Here is a 20,182-nt window from a genome sequence, read left to right as displayed (position 1 = left end):
ATACCTATCTTTCTATGTGTGTGTGTGTGTGTGTGTGTGTGTGTGTGTGTGTGTAACAAAAATAGACACAACCCCTTCTCTTTGCATATATGATTGTATTTGTACTTGTGGAAACAAATTAGACTCCATGTTAAAGAACTGTGTGTATAAAAATACTTTTGAATATTAATGTAAATTACAGCATTATCTATAGTATAATGAGATTTAATTAGAAATAATCACCACTTTCAGGTATTTCTACCAATCGGCACTCGTGTGGAGATAAATATTCATAGAGATGCAACTTACAAAAATACGATGAACGTGGCGATATATCTATCAAAGAAAGACGAGGACAGAATAGAGGGCCTGTGTGGATCATTCAATAATAACCAGAATGACGATTTTGTAATGAGACACACTAGGACAGTTACTCAAGACAACAATGCTTTCTCATTGTCCTGGAAGTAAGAAATCATACATAATTTTACCATAACGTATGCATATTTGATGGAAGATGACACATTCATACAAATTCGCTCTCGTCTTCATTCTTATTTACTTGCAGTTTCAACAATTGCAATGAAAATTCAAGAAGTATGAAATGAACAGATAAGTTTTGATTTAGAGAAGTACATGCATTTATACCAAAATTTGATTTCGAGAAGTACGTGAATTTACATCAAACTTTTAGTTCGACAAGTACATCTTTATACCAATATCTGATTTAGACAAATATGTGTATTTATACTAATATCTAATTTAGACAAATACGTGCATTTATACCAATATCTGATTTAGACAAATACGTGCATTTATACCAATATCTGATTTAGACAAATACGTGCATTTATACCAATATCTGATTTAGACAAATACGTGCATTTATATCAATATCTGATTTAGACAAATACGTGTATTTATACCAATATCTGATTTAGACAAATACGTGCATTTATACCAATATCTGATTTAGACAAATACGTGCATTTATACCAATATCTGATTTAGACAAATACGTGCATTTATACCAATATCTGATTTAGACAAATACGTGCATTTATATCAATATCTGATTTAGACAAATACGTGCATTTATATCAATATCTGATTTAGACAAATACGTGTATTTTTACCAATATCTGATTTAGACAAATACGTGTATTTATACCAATATCTGATTTAGACAAATACGTGTATTTATATCAATATCTGATTTAGACAAATACGTGTATTTATACCAATATCTGATTTAGACAAATACGTGAATTTTTATCAAAGTAACTGCTATGTTTCAACATCATTTTCTAAGTTGTATCTTTAATCAAGAACTTGTGCTAAAACAACTAGATGTGATATAAACAATAACGAAGCGAAAAATAAAACGTCATCGAATTATTTCACCGTGTCATCGAATTATTTCACCGATGAATAAATTAGTATTTATAATTACTTTGATCCTGAAGAAAAACAAAACCATGAAGAATAAACATGAAGTACTATCGCATACATATGGACACTGATGTAAGATAACTGCCCCTTCCCTATCATGTGAATTTTCCTATTGACATTGTATATACCACATTACCAAAACTAATCTTCGACGAAGCTCATACGAGTCGTGGCATTCAATATTAGGCTTAATGGTGTTTACTTCCGATCACGCCTCGTAATTTATATGGGTCAAGACATTATGTAATAGGTTTAAGGGCATTTACTTCCGATCACACGTCATAATTCATACGGGCCATAGCATTTTGTAGTAGCTTAAGGGCATTTACTTTCGATCAAACGTCATAATGCATACGGGTCATAGCATTTTGTAGTAGCTTAAGGGCATTTACTTTCGATCAAACGTCATAATGCATACTGGTCATAGCATTTTATAGTAGCTTAAGGGCATTTACTTCCGATCACACGTCATAATGCATACTGGTCATATCATTTTATAGTAGCTTAAGGGCGTTTACTTCCGATCACACGTCATAATGCATACGGGTCATTGCATTTTATAGTAGCTTAAGGGCATTTACTTTCGATCAAACGTCATAATGCATACTGGTCATAGCATTGTATAGTAGCTTAAGGGCATTTACTTCCGATCACACGTCATAATGCATACGGGTCATAGCATTTTATAGTAGCTTAAGGGCATTTACTTCCGATCACACGTCATAATGCATACGGGTCATAGCATTTTATAGTAGTTTAAGGGCGTTTACTTTCGATCACAGGTTATAATGTATGCTGGGAACTGTATTTAATATTAAGTTATATAGCACATAAGATGTGTAATATCTAGATGTTACGCCGGATAGGAAGTGAACAGCCTTTAATATTGGGTTCGAGATATAAAATGTTTATAGACAATGTCAAAAGGAATTGGCACCTGGATATGAGTTTTGAGAAATATTCATGCTGGATTAGAACGATGACTATCTGGAAGAAAAGATAGGTGTAAAGAATATATATATATATATATATATATATATATATATATATATATATATATATATATGGCATTTGATTTTTAAATTTGGGTAAATTCTCAAAACTCCTGACATTAGAAACAATGACACAAATGTTATTTTTCTCTTTATACGAATTATGCATATCACGCTGTCATGGAAATGGACTGAAAGAGTCAGCTAAAAAGAGACGACTTCCAAGACAGAAGAAACTCGGTCAAAGTCATTATATGATTTAAAATGTCTTTGCCTGCATCATGCCCTATTCTGAGCACAATATATATTTATTATTCTTTATTCTTATTTTTCAGAATTACTGCCTCAGAGAGCTTTTTGACTCAATCGAACCATAATCCGGGTACTTGGGATATTGGGCGATTATTATGTGTCTGTCCCAATGCTACTTTCACCCAAACAAGATCCCTTATAAACAGTAGTGTATGCTCCCCAGACGAATCGGTGTTATGCACCAGAAATCCGCACCAAGGGAAGGATGTTGTCAGATGCCCGTATCACGACAGTAGACCTACTAGTCGGTCGTTCCAAGAAATGAAGAGAAGAGTGAAAAGAGCCACACAACAGATTCAATCTCCAGTAAAATATACACAATACTAACAATTTTGCTACCATCAACATCGAATGTTATCAAAGCCATTGGAAGAAAAAAATGTTGAACAAATAATAACTTAAAATGTCTTGCAAAACTATATATCAGAGTGAAAATACTTGGGAGTGGGGTGGGGTGGTCGAACGGATCGGCTAACTATATTGAATGTAAATAGACTGGTGATTTCTGGTACATAGCATCATGCATGCATATAAGGATGTCAAGAACCTATCAAAACGTTCAGGATAGCCCGCAAAACCGTACACATCCCACCCATTATTAACAGAGACAACGCAAAGCTAAGTGTATAATATGTGTTGTCACGGTCGGAACATCGCGCGGCCATTACTTTTAGGTCATAAAATAATGTCGAAATTTGTTGTAGGAACACCCATTTTTGGTGTGTTTGTTTACTCGTCTCTAGTGGAGTGCACTCATATGTTACAACAGTAAAGGCCGAAATAATAAGGATTATGAAATTGTTTCCTTCCGCTACCATATTGTTCTTTATGGACTTAAGTAGTTGAGATTATAGTTTTCAACGGTGACGATATACATGCAAGTTCTTTTCCTCAGCTTAACTGAAAAGGAATAAGGTATTCCGATAGGTGTTCTAATTATTTCAATGGCACTTTGTGCCTGACTTAAAGCATGCTCTACTTCAAATACATGTTAACGCTTTTAATAAAGAATCAAAATGATCCTCCCGAAATTAGTCATTACACCATGTAATTTGGTTTGATGACTTCAAATGAACACAGCACAAACTATGCATTGTAATTAATTCTAACTTAGTGGTACCTAATTACACCTTGTTTCCTGCTTACAAGTAAAAATAGTTGCTAAATATTTTACGTTTTATTCACTAAAATATTTTGCTAATATTGAATGGCTAAATCCAAAACATTCACTTTTTAATTTAGCCCATAAACGTGTACTGGCACAATTGATGTTACCTATACCATTATAAGCACAATTGTTTTGATACATGACTACTATGGTGTGAAGACATCTGTTTGTGTGATCTGCTAGTAGTTGCTTCACAACAAGTTTGTGATATCTGTGTCATTTTCAGTTAACTTGTAGTAATTCTTTAAAAGAAAGTTTTCGTTATAGTGCAAGTTTATTTAATATTTTTTCTCATTTTATAATTGTCATTATGTAGACAAGTTACCCGTATCAGTTTGAATTAATTTACAATGTATAGTTTCTGCTGTGCTCATTCGAAGTATGTCATAAACATGCACGGTGTGAGGGCTAAAATACACGGTGTAAGGGCTAAAATATTCGGTGTAATGGTAATATTCAAAGTGAGAGCATACACCCTAACGAGAGTTTATTTTTCAAAGCCTTCCCGGCACAAAGTGTAATCCTGCTTTCTTAATCCGCAACTTCCCCAAAAGAAAACAAGCCGAACTGGACTATCTGGGTGGAATTTGGTGGTAACACAATCATGTTAAAGTTATAAGCTAACAAAAACACGATCATCATTTTACTTTGTAACTTTAAAATGTAGAAAATAATGATTAATATAAACGAAATTTCAATTTAGAATTTTTACCCAACTACTTTTTAAATAAAGTATAATGTGCCTTAATATTAGTGGTTATTACGTCTGAGTCACAAAAGGTTCTAATTTTGTTTGTCAACCGTTTTTTTTTTATTGGCTTTTCGAGCTATTAAATGCACGCTTGTCTGTGTACATTCTTGTAGTACCCTTTAATGTAAGCCTATTGCATAGTTACAATAAGAAAGTGAATATTAAGTCAATATTGATGTACTTTATTTTCAGATGTGACTATTTTAACAAATGGATTGTCATGGGATCAAAGAAAAATAATTTCGTTTGAGTATGAATTCGGTCTATAATATTTATTGATATATCCTAATGTAACTTGTTGTACAGAGCTTAATGAATAAATCTGAAAATACAATTTATCCTTATTATTCTAGGGAAGAGACAGCCGAAGTGCTGGAAACATATCTCTAGAGGATGCAGAGACTGCTTGTACGACCGTCTTTTCCACTTCACCGAACTACAAGCTGCAAAATGATCTTCCAATCAATACATTGAACAATTCTATACACGAATGTGCTTTAGACTACCAGGTACTAAGGAAAATAAGGATTGCTGAACAAACATTGACTCGCAAAATCTTGGCTGATTTTACCTTTTTCATTCGCCAAAATATACGTCCAGCTAAATAAATATACATATATTATTTTTGTGATGGATAGACAAATAAACTTTTATCTTGATTATATATATTGAAATTAACCATATATATTTAAATTCATTGAATACATTGAAAATGTAGTAGAAATGTTTCCTCTTTAGAGTCCATTTTTAGGCCAGTATTTTAATTAAATTGTAATGAGTTGCAAACTAAATGAACCCGTTGCATGGATTTCTTGCTATATATTACTGAAACAATCTCCCCATATTGTTATAGTTTCCTCCTCGTTAAGAACAGCAAGTTTAGATATAATGTAAAAATTTATTTCAATCTGATTAAAATCAGATCTCCACCGTCCTACATGAAGATCTAAGGGCGACCGCTAATGGGTTATTTTCTAGTGGCTTATCATATTACCTCAATCGCTAACTTTATCAGCCAGTCAGATGAGGTCTTATACCTTCGCGTTTGGTAGGCTGAGCAGCATAGCTGAAGAGCATCAACGTGTGCTGAACTAGTTTATTCACCTCAAGTTTCTGAAAGCTGCATTTCTATTGGCTAATTCAAAGGTCACCAGAATATGACCCTTAAGCGGTCACTGTCAGATTCAAAATGTTCACGTAGGACAGTGGAGATCTAATTTAATCAGATTGAAATTTCTTTGTGCATGCAGTTGGCCAATTGCCATGATTTAATGCTTCCTACAATTTATTTTACATACAGATGTCTAACGGAGACATCAGCTGGGCCAGCCCACATCTACGGTCATGGACAAGTAGTATTGAAACACAGATTTCTCGAGACAAAAAATTTCAAGAGGATCATGCAAACATAATGGACGAATTCCTGGCAAATGCGTGTCCTAATCAATGTAATAACAACGGACGATGTGACAACGGTACGACAGCATTTCGTGTTTATATCATTAATTGTACATACATTGTGATTCACCGTCGGTATATGATATGACAAAATGCACCCAATTACGAACGTTTTGAATACAGAGAGGGAGAGAGAGATTTTACATGGACTGTTTATTTACTTAACTATTTTTATCAACCATTTGATTACTTAAATAAATTTGAAAGGAAAATTCCTGTTGAATCATGAAAAGAACTAAACCTTATTTTGATTGGTGCAGGTACTTGTGTCTGTGACCATGGATTTGCATCCAGTGATTGTTCCATTGACGTGATGTCTCCCCCGCCTGTGAACGACGTGTATAATGACGGGCAGTGTGACACGTCCACGGATAACTGCTGCTCTGGATTCTCTATTTACGGAGAAGATTTCATCAGAAGTCAATCTCTGGAATGTAGAGTAGAGGAGACACAGGTAGAAAGAAATAATATTTCAGCCAATTTGGATTATGAATTTATTTCCAATACTCATATCAGTTTAGAACTCAGCGAGCTATTGCATCTATAAATAGACTTATGTAAAACAGTCATGCAATCAAATAAATTTTCGTCACCTAGAATGAGCTCAGCTAATTTAAAAAGTGTCAAAACCAGATATCATCATGGCTTTCCTATTAAAATCATCCAGAAATTTCAGGTCTTAGTATATCATTCAAATCCTGAGTAACATAAACTTAAGCCAGTGCCTTTCTCGCCTGTTATATACATGCATATATCGTTTGTATTTTGTGTGGGGTTGGGGTTGGGGGGAGTTGGGGTTGGGGGGGGTAAGTGCAATATTATTATCTCCTAAGCATTTTCTGAATACGTACATGTAACTTTATTATTCAGTTTTTTTTTATTCTATTTCAGTTTTACAATATACTTGTTGTTTGTTGATTGTGGACCGTGCATACGTTCTGCTATTGTATTTGCATATGTGAGGGTTCGATGATTTTTTTTTTTGTCCTAGTCGGACATTTTCTTCTTATATCATACAATCAATACTACTAAGTTTGTAAAAAAAAATTAATAGATGCGAACCAGATTTAATCATTTTTATTTTACAATGATAAAGCTTGCGAAAAACATAAAATTCACATTATATTTTCCATACCAGGTAGATGTAAATGGTTCAGTAATCTCTCTTGAGCCTGTTATCCACAGAGCAGAGTTTGTAAGTCTTTTTGAGTTAATTTGTCCAGTAAGATGCAAGGTTCCATCAAAATCCATCCAGAGGCAACTGGCAACTGTTTACAATTTATCCGTGAGCAACTTTGGGCAGAATTTTGGAGCAAGGCAGTCGATGTTTGTCTATGATCAGCGCTGCACTATACTGGAGGAGGAGAGGGTCATCTTAAAGGTGAGTATCTAAAGTCTATTCCCATTTGTCATCAAAACAAATTTTCTCTATTTTGTTTACTAACAACGCAACAAATAATGGTAACGATACAATATGTATACATAAGTTTCCCTGAGGCAGCGTCAACGAAGGTGAAGGCCGAGGTCTTTACAAGTTCCCCTTCATTCAAGAAATCAGCACGAAACCAGTGGCTACATTTAGCAATCTTCTTTACGGACAGCTGTCATATCTTAGTATCCTGAAGTGACAGTGTTCTTGGTTTCTCGAGAACTGAGCCTTAAACTCTAATTGTTCGACACTTTGGATCAGGTGTCGCTTGAATTTTTACCAATAGTCTTGCATCAAATCTACAATCATGTGTCTTCAAACATTCATCGTTATATACTTCATAGATAATATTTTCATGATCTATTGTCAGTGGTCCAACAGCGTCGTACCTATGATAAACGATCTGCTTATACCGTATAAAACGTTAAAACATTATTGAGGCGCGATGACAAATTTTGTATAAGATCGTGGGCAAGCAAATATCTTTCCAATATAATTCAGACAAATAGTTTGAGAATTAGAAAACATAACCATTAGGACAAGTATACAATGGAGTCAGTAAATAAAATGCCAAACGTAAACCACCGTATTATTTATTAATTTCCTAACAAATGAAAGCATGTGACAGTTCCGAATATCGTGTTTCAAGCGTTCTCAGGACACTGATCATGCTCTGTTTGCTTTCTGCTGCTTTGTAATGAACTTTGTAAAGCATTTAGATGGTCAAACATTACTAAACAGAATTTTATCAAACTTTTGATAAAAACAACAGATAAACGAATAACCCCAAACGGGAATATTCAGAGAGGTAAAAGATTGAGTTTCTGTCAAATGTAATATGAAATACATAATTCAAAATTTATAAAATACGGATGTAATAGTCTGTTCTCACTATTACAGGAATGAATGAGATTTAAAAACACGACTTATATTTTTATTTTTACAGCTAAAATCAATGACAAATCATATATCAGAAATCTGAGTTTAGCCCGAGTCTGAGGATTTTTTAGTATTCTGGGGCGTGATCGACTGTTCGATCTGTGAACACTTAGATGGCTCATGTCCACATTTATTGCTGGCACATCTAATTCGTATAAGGAGAAATATACACGTTGACTCGTTCGGAACTCTGCCCAAAAGATTGGTAAAGGTATAGATCTTTCCGGTCATAAGTCTCAAAGCCTTTGAAATATTGTTCTCTGAAGTATATCTTCATTAAACATTGTCATTTCAGATCCATGCATCCCCATCCTCCATCTGCCGAAGTATGTGTGATGGAGCTGGTGGGTGGGTGAGAGTGTCACTGTCATTTTAAAGTCACAGTTTTTACAGATGATCATTAGTCCAGAACACTAAGAGATAGTTATGTCATATTTGGGATGACGCGATGGTTAGGCTGACTTTTATACCCACTCACTTTCAATGTCTTTTTTCACCATAGGGTCAAATCATTTGAAGATCTTGATTATACTCTCGATATAACATTTCATGTACGTTCATTGGTTTGAAGGATTCTGCCATTTACTTAAAACCATGTTCATTTAGAAAACTTTGTCAAATACAATTACAAACATATGATTTGGGAAATTTAGTAGAAAGCATAAGCTTATTAGCTCTTCTGCGATTTCCTCAACAAGTGCAAACACATCCCATTCTACATACACTTTTGGGCAGGGTAAACAACATTTAATAACATCTATTGCTAAATCTTAGGCTCGGATTCTTTATCCATTAATTTCTGCCATATTTGCAAATCGCGTTTTACAGTTACACGAACTACACGTCAGTGCATAATGTGGGATAGAATGCCAAACTTGTACTGCCGCATAATTATTCTTTTTAATATCATTTATTTCTGTTTTAGTTAAGTTGGATGTCTTTTTATCATTTCAGGGTGGCCATTGTTATATCAACGGCAATTGCTATACTGATGGTGAAAGCAATCCGAGCGACAGCTGCCAAGCCTGCGCTTCAGTCATCAGCAGTCAAGCGTGGTCACCTAAATGGAAAACAGGTTAGTTTAATGGCATGCATTTCAAAGTCACTGAGCTGTAGAGTCGGCAAGCCATGAAATGCCCTCGTCCCCAGGGTGTACGGCATAAATCTGAAGTCTAATCAGGACTAGTCTAGATGTCATAAAACGGATAATGCTAGATTTCATGATTAATGTTTGACATTCGGTATCAAAGCATATTGGTGGGAAACATGTATTAGTTAAATTGTCTACCAGATATCAAAAGAGGGTCACTACAGCCTAGTTTTCTTAACACTCGCCTACTTTTAGTACTATAGTGTAAACTCCTCCAGATTCATTGATGTGTTAATAAATATACATTTTGGGCTGTGGTGATATAGACGCCATCAGCCGAGTTCCCATTCTTCATCGGCAATTTCGCTCCTTATCTTTGTACACCCTCCATATAACGGGCAACAGTGTTGATCAGACATTGTCCGTCTGTGTTGCTAACCATTATTTTTATCGCGACCCAGCCAGATCCAACTGGATGCTCTTTTTGATGCCTTGCTCAGTGTTTGTACTGATGTTTTCCATGTTCTTCCTCTTATTCTCAGTGCACGGAGTATTTTTCAAGTCGAATGTACAGGAAACCCCGGTATCCTACTTCCAATGGGAAGAGCCAAGTTTTCCATCATTTTCTCTACAGGTCTCTACCAGTTCTTGGTTTTTCTCCTTCTTTCTTTTATGTTCCCCTTCCGTTAATTCTTCCTATGTGAAGGTGAGTCCACGAACGATCCACATTGTAGTCTCAGACCATACGAAATTGTCTGGACTAAGGGATATCTGCTCCATTTCTGGGAATATGATTTTTTCTTCTCGAGATCTGTTCTAATGGCTCTGCTTCTTGGAATATTCCACCATTATCTGTTGTTGTGGTTTCTGTTGCATCTCGTTAACAAACTGGATAAACCGGGGGCCTGACTTCCGTGGGTTACAAACATTTCTTCTCTCTTTCTCTCTCTCCAACTTATCTGAAATCTCTCTCATGACTAGGTCGTGTCTCCATCTGCATTGCATTGAGCTACGGCAACCGGAAATGACGAGAGGATATGCTAGAGTGTATCCAATTTCTGTTAGAATGGGCACGTGAGATCATCTGTCAGGTTCCATTCTGCGTAGATTTACTGGCGATGGGAGCAGTAATTGGAATCAGTGATTCGCATTGTCAAAGGTATAGCTAACGTCTCGTCATCCCTAATACTGCGAATATCTTCCTGGACCATGGTACATCGATCTGCTGAGCTTTTTCATTCCATCACTTGGATTTCTTTGAGCAGATGTCTTCTCTTCATTTAATTGCATTCCCAAAGATATCCCTATGCTTCAGTCTGTTCCCAGCTTCATTCACTTCCTGGCTCACGGGCCACTTTCTTCGTATCCAAAATTATATCACGGCTCCACTTATTATTCGTCTTTTGAATCCGTCAAAGCTATCAAGAATCTGACTTTGGCCACATTGTGTTTCTCAACCAACAATATTAAAGGCAGCTATGGCTTGCATGCCTATCCGTAAAGACCAATACAGGTTAACGATAAAAGAACACCTAGCCGTCATCTTCTCTGGTGTTTGTTGAGTTGGTAACCTGTTCTTGTTTCTTGACTGTGCTGGTAGGGAGTTCTCGTCCTTTACCAAGTGTTTCGCTCTTTATCTCTGTACACCCTCAGATGACTGGACGACAGTGTTGATCAGACACTTCCCTTTATGTTGGCTGTCAGTAATTTTCATCACATTTCATCTAACACCAACTGGATGTTCTTTCTGTTGCATGTGCTAGCATAGATTTTTGTTTAGGTAATATTATTTACTCTGTGGTCGGTTGCCGTGAATAACTCTTCATACAGATCTGACAATTTTGTTAAAGCATATACTATAACCAACCTAGTAATTAGGCATGGTTTCAGTCGATGCATGCTCTATCGCAGTACCAAGAACGGTCTCTCATTGGTTTTCTGTAATCGAAAGGCCGGCGGTTACGGTGGCGATGTCTGCATAGCCCTAACAACAGAGCAGATTGATTCTCGAATTTATTAACACTTAATAAAGTCTTTTGCACACAAAAACCCCCTCTCTGTTAAACTTTTATGAGTATATGTGTGTGTGTCTCTCCCCCCCCCCCCCAAACACACAGACACACACACATTTCAAAAATGCATCTGTTCCATATTTCTATACGGTATTATTAATGGCCGAAATGTCAATATGTACCTCATAAAATTTAAAGGGTGAAATCTTAAACATGATGTAGATGTAACAGCAAAATTATTATACATACGTATTTGTTTCAGAACGTCATTTACGAATACCGCACAAACTACGAAAAAAAATAAATGCAGTACATGGTAAATATATACTTAATAAGACTCGTATTAGAGAAATTAAAAAAGAGAGAAGAAAAGTAAAAATAGAGTTGGTACGTCATAAGTATGAAAACATCAAAGAAACTGCGTACAGATGAACAAATCTTTAATTTTCATACATTTAAGATAAATGTTCTAATGTTCGGTGCGCATGGAATAAAATGAAACAATATCCACATTTGCATGAACGCAATATCAACATTTGCATGAACGTTTAAACAGTTGTAGCCGCGTTTAAAAGGTCAAGTTAAATCACAGTAGCCATTATTAATCATAATCCAGATGTGTGTTGTCTTTGTTTGTAAAAGTTGTTTCGTTGGTTTTTTTTATGGGGAGGTCTCATTTATTACTTCAAGGAATTTTTTTAATCCTGGCTCCTGTAAGTAAAATTCAGAATCTAAACATTAGCACATAAGTGTTGCATTGTTCGGTCATCTCGGCGTTGAAACTTGGGGGGGGGGGGGCGCATTTGTGGCTCGATATGACGTCAGTGTATGAGCGAGGCCTGTGAGGCAATTCTCGTTGGTGTTGGTTTATCGTTCAGAACATTGATATTTTGCCCAGTTTGGTTCCATTCAGACATTCGCTCTGATGATGTACTGACTAACATGTCAGTTTCAAACATGTAAATAAATCCAGCCAGAATAAGTCATACTATAACTGTAACTAGCTTTTAAGTATACGGTTTTGACAGTATGGAATTAATCGAATAAAAATATATTGCTGATACAGTTAAAGCCTTAACGCTAATAACAGGACATGGATCCATATGCATTCAATTTTAATAAGAATAATATAAATAGTGAATGCCTTCATATGTTAGAAGAACATGCATGTTAGTGAATAAAAGTGACTAATTCATTAAAAGGATGTCACAGTGACCAACTCTCATACTGATGTGTGTAGCACTCATCCTTATAGGATGAGTCTATTTAAAGGTTATAGAATGTAGGGCCTCTAGTGTCAGCACATATGGAAGAATTACTTTGGGTGAAAAGTGCATAATGCATGATAAAGATTACTTTGATTTAACTTTAGCATGGTTCATCATTTAGTCTCTTGGCTGCAGATAAACTTTAATCTATATGTAGCATTCTGAATATGAATGATGTAATGGACGACCAGCTCAAAATATAGAGTTGCTCAAGCCTAGGAAATAGTGATAGTAGTCTTCTCTTTCTATAATTGAATTTCTTTCATACGCATACGACTAGATGAAATATTATCCATGTGAGGAATATTTATCAAAAGAACATCAAAAAATAAAAAATGCACGAAAGTCACATTGACCTACTTTTTATATAATGTTAAACCATGTATGATGCATCCTCATATACATTGTATATTTTCAGAATGCTCCGGAAGAGGTAGTTCTATGGTCGATGTTGGATCTGTCTGCCTCCTTGTTCTGATGTTATTCACGGCCATCTTCGTACAGCTTGTCTAAGAATATATAGCATAATGCAATCAATAAAAGACCAAAGATACCTAAGACTTAATACACTTTCACATAAATATTATATAATACTTTTACTGGAAAATATAATAAACTGATTCTGACAGAATTTTAAAAAATCTTAGGCATTTGTTTCTGACAAAATATTTCTTTGACTATATTTGACATAAATCTGGATAAAAATGCTGCATGTATGTCCGGCTTAAGTATGTTGTGTCATCGGTATTCTGCATGTAGCTGTTGTGTCCGAAATGGCAGAAGTCTGAAAATTCTGTGCTAAATTTGCTACGTCTGATACATTTCATAATTTAGGAGTTTAGCCCATTGCTAATATGATTTCATATTTTGTCATTGTTACTGTTCCATCAGTTTTGAGTGGAGCATTTCCAAATGTACCAGTTGCTAAATAAGTGAATAGACTGATCCATACTTTTCACTTGTTTTTTGTTGTTGTTGTTTTTTCATTGCTCGCGTCAGCAGTTGTCATGTCTGTTGATGTGCATCGTGTGTTATTATAGTCATAATCTAGCTTCGGCACAAAGTCAACCCAAGCCATCGTTTTATTTTAAATGAAATAATTCGACAGTCTAGTCTGTAAAACCGTTGAAAGCTTTTCTAAGTAAGTTAAAGAGTGCCTAGTATTTTCCTTTCCTTATCTTCTTTGTTGATTTTTGAATAAATATGTGAATGCATCGAGTATGTGGTCGTCCCTTTCCATGTTAACTTTTCCAATCCAGTCGTTTCTTGAGAAGACCTATATCTCTGTCAAATAGTTTTGTATGTATGTATGTATGTATGTATGTATTAGTTATGTATGCATGTATGTATGCATGTATGCATGTATTAGCTCTGTACGTATGTATGTATGTATGTATGTATGTATGTATGTATGTATTAGTTATGTATGTATATATGTATTAATTATGTATGTATGTGTGGAAACCTTTTTTTCTGTTCAGTTAATCAATGTTTCATTTCAATGAGTTTTGTTCCAAAACAGTTACTTCTGAAGCAATAGCAACATTGTTTCAAACATCTCAAACGTATAATTGATTTCATAGATACTTAGTCACCGCGTGCTGCTTTAACTCTTTCTTTTCCAAACCATCTAACTATCCTGATTTATGCTGCTTATCTTGATGTTATTATCATTGAAATCTGTATAGCTTCGTCTTTACTGGAACATTGCTGGACATATTTTTTCTTCTAAATCGATAAATCTATATTTTTGTTCGCTTGTGGATTTCGTTCAACACAATCAGCTTCGACCACATCTTATACCATTAAAACTCATTAACAAATACACGTTATTTCTTGCTATTGAGATTGTTCCTTTTATGTTACATTCATGAAATGGTTCTATGTTTTATCTGAAAACTGTTCAATCCATCACAATATAGTTTTGCACCATTATTTATGTAATGAAAAATGAGACCATTCCTATTATTGCTCTGCTCAGCACAAAAGAGATTGCACTGAGGTCGATGAAATAGAGTATATTATGTTTTACATACATATGAGTGTACTTGCGTACCGGTTTAATTTAGTTGAATACGGTTGTATTCTCGGAGTCTGTTTCAACCTATTTCAGTTTGATAGTGTTCTCTGGTTTAATATGGTAGTGTTCTCGTAGTGTGCTTTTAATTATGTTAACACAAAGTTATAGCAGACTAATTTTATCTGGTAGTGTTGTCGTTGTACTGGAGGTGTATGAAAATAAACATCTTAGTACACTTGTTTAAATTATTAGTTGCAGTAAGAAAACCCTTCAGTGTTTTTATAAATCTCTTTTTTTAAACATCCAAACATCAAAAGTACAATTTGCATGTGCGCTCACCGTCTCATGTACACTCTGACACCATGCTGTCCTTTTCGATGTTACCGTTGCTTTCATATACAGTATTAGAAAATATATATGATATCAAATATCTATGAAGTACTGCTATTTCATATATAATTTTTTTTGAAAGAACGATGAGTTCTTATAATAAATAATACATTATCTCAGTCGTATTACAGTTTGTTCTTTTTATTGTCAGATCCAAACTTTGTTTTATTGCATGTAAGCCGATGACGTAAATAGATAAAGTAAAGATAAGAGAAGATGAAGTTGTTATGGGAAACTTCATTATTCATACATGCCTAATATGACCTCTACATACATACATACATACATACATACATACAATAATTAAAACATTTAGTAGTCATTTATAGTTGTATTACGACAATGTCAACTGCAAAAGGTTAACTAGAAGACAGAAAATTATAAAGAGAATATATTTAATGTAGTTAGACTTTTGAATCAAATTAGAATTAGCAATATAAATATATTCCTTATTGGCCAATATTTTGCGGTTTTGCTTCGATTAAACTGACTTTTCTTAAATATAGAATTTGATGGTTACAGATACTTTGTTCCAAAACATAGGAAGAAAAGAATGTTGGCAGAACTGTTGTTTCTCATGTGGCAAGATTAAAGTAAAACAATTATACAAAAATCAACCGAGAATTCTGCTGATTCCTTTATTAAAAATTACCTATTTTGAACAAATAGTTTTCGTTGTGCAATATGAAGTTAACCTGCTGCGGGTAATTTATCACAATATGCAGTTAACCTGTTGAGAGTAATTTATCACAATATGCAGTTAACCTGTTGAGAGTAATTAATCACAATATAATCATTAATATAGAAATTTACAATTAAAAACCTTTTAATTCTACATCCACCATGACTAGTTAGAAACGGCTTTCGAAGAAGTATGGGAATATGTAGCACTGAGAAATCAATATGGAAATAAACTAATCGCAAATACTTACCCATGTTAGTACAGCATACTATTAATCACAGTGACCTTATTAGTCAGTATGGGTACAGTACTAACTGAAATACATCCTGTTATCAAATGGCAAATTAAACAACATCTAGTAAATTAAGTTTGAACACAATATCTAAAGCAAATCACCGAATCATGAAATAGTGTGACTGTTTTCGATAACGTGTGTATATGTGACTGTCAACATTGTGGATCTATGTAATTTGACGTAATTGTATTCCTTAAAATTATTGAATTTTTGTGCATACATATCCTGAAAGTAGCTGAAAAACGAAACCTCAGTTTAGGTTCTTTGTCTTATTGCAAAAATAATGTTATCACGCTCAGGCTCAACAAAACGCGATGAAACATGTAACTTAACATTATCTATTAGACTTAAAATAATTTGAACTATCGTTTTATATGACTATACGGGATTATAAGTCAATATCACAGTAAAAAGAAAACTTCGGTAGATAACTAAAATCGCAGTTACACCAGTCTAAACGAAGAGAATGATGGTATCAGAATAACAAATTCAGATTAATAAACCTTCATATGGCAAATTATCTTTATTTCAACCCTAGCAAAATGAAAATTAAAGCCGCGTCTTTACAATAGTAAGGAAATAATTTACATGTAATGATTTTGCTTAACAAAAATGTAATATCCAGCAAATTTTATAATATGTGATTGAATGATATTAAAAAATTGCCCTCTCCTTTAGCCGAAATTGACCATTGTGTCAGTTTTAAAGAAAATAACTCATTACACTAATTAAAATATTTTTTGATTAGTGGTTATCGCACATGTTATATGTGAATAAATACTTGATTCATGTGTATTGCAAAGAACTCTTTAAAGTTTATTTCGACATAGATACAATGACACTTTAAGTAAAACAAATGTTGGTGTGATGATTTTCAACATAATCTAGAAGATTAACGACTCCAACACTTATTTTATATTTGCCATTTGTATATGTTCACAGCAAACAGTCCAAAACACAACATCATCTAAATAAATGATACAGGGGTCATCATATATGATTCTGATAAACTAATTTGCAAACATCTGAACGATTTGAACTTTGGCTGTCACGATTTTGAACTAATGTGGAATGATATTACCTTGACCTCTCATAAATTAGCTATGTGGATAGGGCTAGATCAAACTACTCTCCAAACAATTTCTGTGAAAGTTTTGAAGTTTCAATTGATATCGTCGGTGACATTTATAAACATATTATTTTTATTATTGGGGACTATAACACTGATTTACTTGCTCCTTCCACTTTTGCAAATTTAGTTAATTTAATGGCAGGTATAGTCATTCAAAAAGACTATATGTCTTCGAAATGTAATAAATCCTACACGAGTTACTTGTATTACCAAAACCGTCCTTGATCCAATCTTCGTAAGTAGTGGAACAACTATAATTCACACGGCCATCTTAAAAATTGATAGCGAATTTAGTGACCTTGATTTTCCCAATAAAGTAATCAGCGTTAATGTGCGCCTCCAAGCGGCTTATATGTGCCGTGTTTGGATGTACAATAAATCTGATTTTAAAAAAATTCAATGCTCTGAAAACAGGAACTAACTGGGCAGATCCATTGCTAAAACCAAGCGATATTGAAGTGATATATTCACAACCAAACTATTACAATTCTCAGCTTTGTGTATTCCTTGTAAAACTGTAACAATTCGCCCAACCGATAAACAATGGTTTGACTGACAATTAAGAAACATGATAAGGACAATGAATAGAGAACGCTAATCGGAGATCAGTAGTGATAGGCCAATCGACTGGAACAAATTCAAACAAATATTGTGTGCTAAAATCAAAATATTGAAATATTGATGCTCATCTTTCAGTCTCTGAAAGAAATGCTCGTAAAACATTTTGGAAAATTACACATTTCTTTTTCGAAAATTACACATTTCTTTTTAAATTAGATCAGTCCTTCAAATTCTATTCCACCACTTATAGATACAAGAAATAATGCTTCAGTTTGCATCTATGATGGAAAAGAATGATTATTTACCTCATTTTCAACTATTGCAGGTAGGAATTTACCTCTCCCAACTTATCAGAAAAAAGTTCTGATACCCTAAACGAAATAACTATCACTGAAAAAGACATGAAATATATTATTAATTTTCCTATCTGTCAATAAAGCCACTATGCCTGATGGTGTAAGTTATACAATGCTTAAAGGCGTTAATGAAACAATAGCGGCACCACTATCAATACTTTTTAATCGATCATTTAAGGAAATCACATTTCCAGATATATGGAAACTTGCGCACATTACTGCATGATACTTATACACAGGAAATGATTATAAATGCTGGTGTACCGTTGGGATCCGTGCATGGACCACACTTGTTTTTAATCGATGTAAACGATATTGCCGATAGTATGAGCTCTCTTACTCTTATTGCAGATGACTTATCTCTGCATTAATCATCCCCTTCCTGTGCTCAGATAGAGCTTGGCATGAACAATGACCTCATGAAACTGAATAACTGGTCAAAAAATTGGCTCCTAAAATTTTATCCCAAAAACAACAGTGGGTCTGTTTTTCACGAACATAAACGTAACAAACAATCCTGAACTTGTTTTTGATAATATAGAATTTAAATATGTGCATTCTCGTCGCCATCTAGAATTAATTCTTTCATCAAATACCTAATGGATTTGTCACATTGATAGTATTTTAAACACAGCATTATGTCGAATAGCTAATCCACGAAAACTTAAACAAAAGCTAAGAAGACAAAATTGTATATAACTTATATCAGCCTATCTTGGAATATGTTAGTGTAGTCTGGGACGGATGCTCGTTAATCGATTAAAAAAAATTGCAAAAACTACAAGAATAGTGGGCAATTTTTCTGTTTTGGAACAGGGTGGGAAAGTCTGCAGTCTAGGCGAAAAAGACAAAATTATCTTAGAATTAGCCTATCCCCCTTTGTCTGAACAAAGGAATTATAATCTTCGACTTTCAAATTTTCAGTTTCAGGCTACATTCTACCAAATCATATTTTATACCTTCCACAGTATTTCTGAGGAATAATCTCGAACATGATATTCAATGTAATATGTCTAACAATGCTTCGAAAAAGTGTTTATGTCCAAATATCGTATCAAGTAAAATACCAAGGTTTATTAATCGAACACTGGATATTAACCATACTAGATTATGACATAACGTAAGTTAATTAAAAGTTGATAATTACCGTGTTCAACTTGTTGACAGTCCTTTTTGTTCATGCGGTGGGATTGAAACCACCATGCACATTTTCATGTTCTGGCCCATTTACAGTAAAGAACGAGCTGAGTTGATGTGAAATTTACTTTCAATGTCACACGCAAGCATTAGCTTAGATTGGTTGCTTTTGGGAAAAGGGCGATGCAAATGAAAAAAATATAGAATTTTGAATCATGTATGCCATGATATGACCGCTGTTGGGCAATTTCAACAACTTATTCAAATCGTGATTACTGCCATTCTCTCTCTCTCTCTCTCTCTCTCTCTCTCTCCAACCAATTATTTTTCCTTATTATGTTGTCACGTTGAACATGTTGCAATACTTGTATCATGTAGGAAGAGGGATAAATTAAGTTGTTAGAACTTGTGCCCAATCCCATTTTATATTATTCTTTCAATACAATAGGTTTAAAACAAAACAAAACATAATGGTTGAAAAGACAGTACTGCATAGTGACACTCTAAACAAAAACACCCAGTACTTCTTAATTTACATAGTTGTGACTAATGCAATGAAAAAGTCGGTGCTATTTCCTTATTGCCAATTTATGTTTGTATTACTTCCGTCATCTTGGGTTAGAGCGTCCGCCTTGGGTGCGGGATGTCGTGGGTTCGATCCCCTCCTGAGTCATACCAAAGACTTACAAAAATGGTACTAACGGCTGCCTCGCTTGGCGCTCAGCATTAAGAGGTTAGTGTTAGGACTGGTCGGTCTGG

The 20,182-nt window shown here is 34.4% G+C and overlaps 1 protein-coding gene across 1 annotated transcript in view; it reads left to right on the top strand.

Moving 5' to 3' along the window:
* Positions 1–14,179, top strand: part of LOC149788995 (von Willebrand factor D and EGF domain-containing protein-like) — a 50,716-nt gene extending 36,537 nt beyond the window's left edge. The window contains exons 13-20 of the mRNA XM_089975149.1: positions 232–446; positions 2,759–3,041; positions 5,008–5,163; positions 5,955–6,129; positions 6,373–6,566; positions 7,251–7,493; positions 9,435–9,555; positions 13,269–14,179. Coding sequence (XP_089831275.1) covers positions 232–446; positions 2,759–3,041; positions 5,008–5,163; positions 5,955–6,129; positions 6,373–6,566; positions 7,251–7,493; positions 9,435–9,555; positions 13,269–13,363 — 1,482 coding nt within the window. The 3' untranslated portion in view covers positions 13,364–14,179. The remainder of the gene's footprint in view (positions 1–231; positions 447–2,758; positions 3,042–5,007; positions 5,164–5,954; positions 6,130–6,372; positions 6,567–7,250; positions 7,494–9,434; positions 9,556–13,268) is intronic.
* The last annotated feature ends 6,003 nt before the right edge of the window (positions 14,180–20,182 follow it).

Source organism: Sinohyriopsis cumingii, chromosome 11 (genome assembly GCF_028554795.1).
Source record: "Sinohyriopsis cumingii isolate HCF-2022 chromosome 11, ASM2855479v2, whole genome shotgun sequence".
In the NCBI taxonomy this organism is placed as follows: Eukaryota; Metazoa; Mollusca; class Bivalvia; order Unionida; family Unionidae; genus Sinohyriopsis; species Sinohyriopsis cumingii.
The sequence above is the reverse complement of the archived record's forward strand: the minus strand, read 5'-3'. Positions and strand labels throughout refer to the sequence as shown.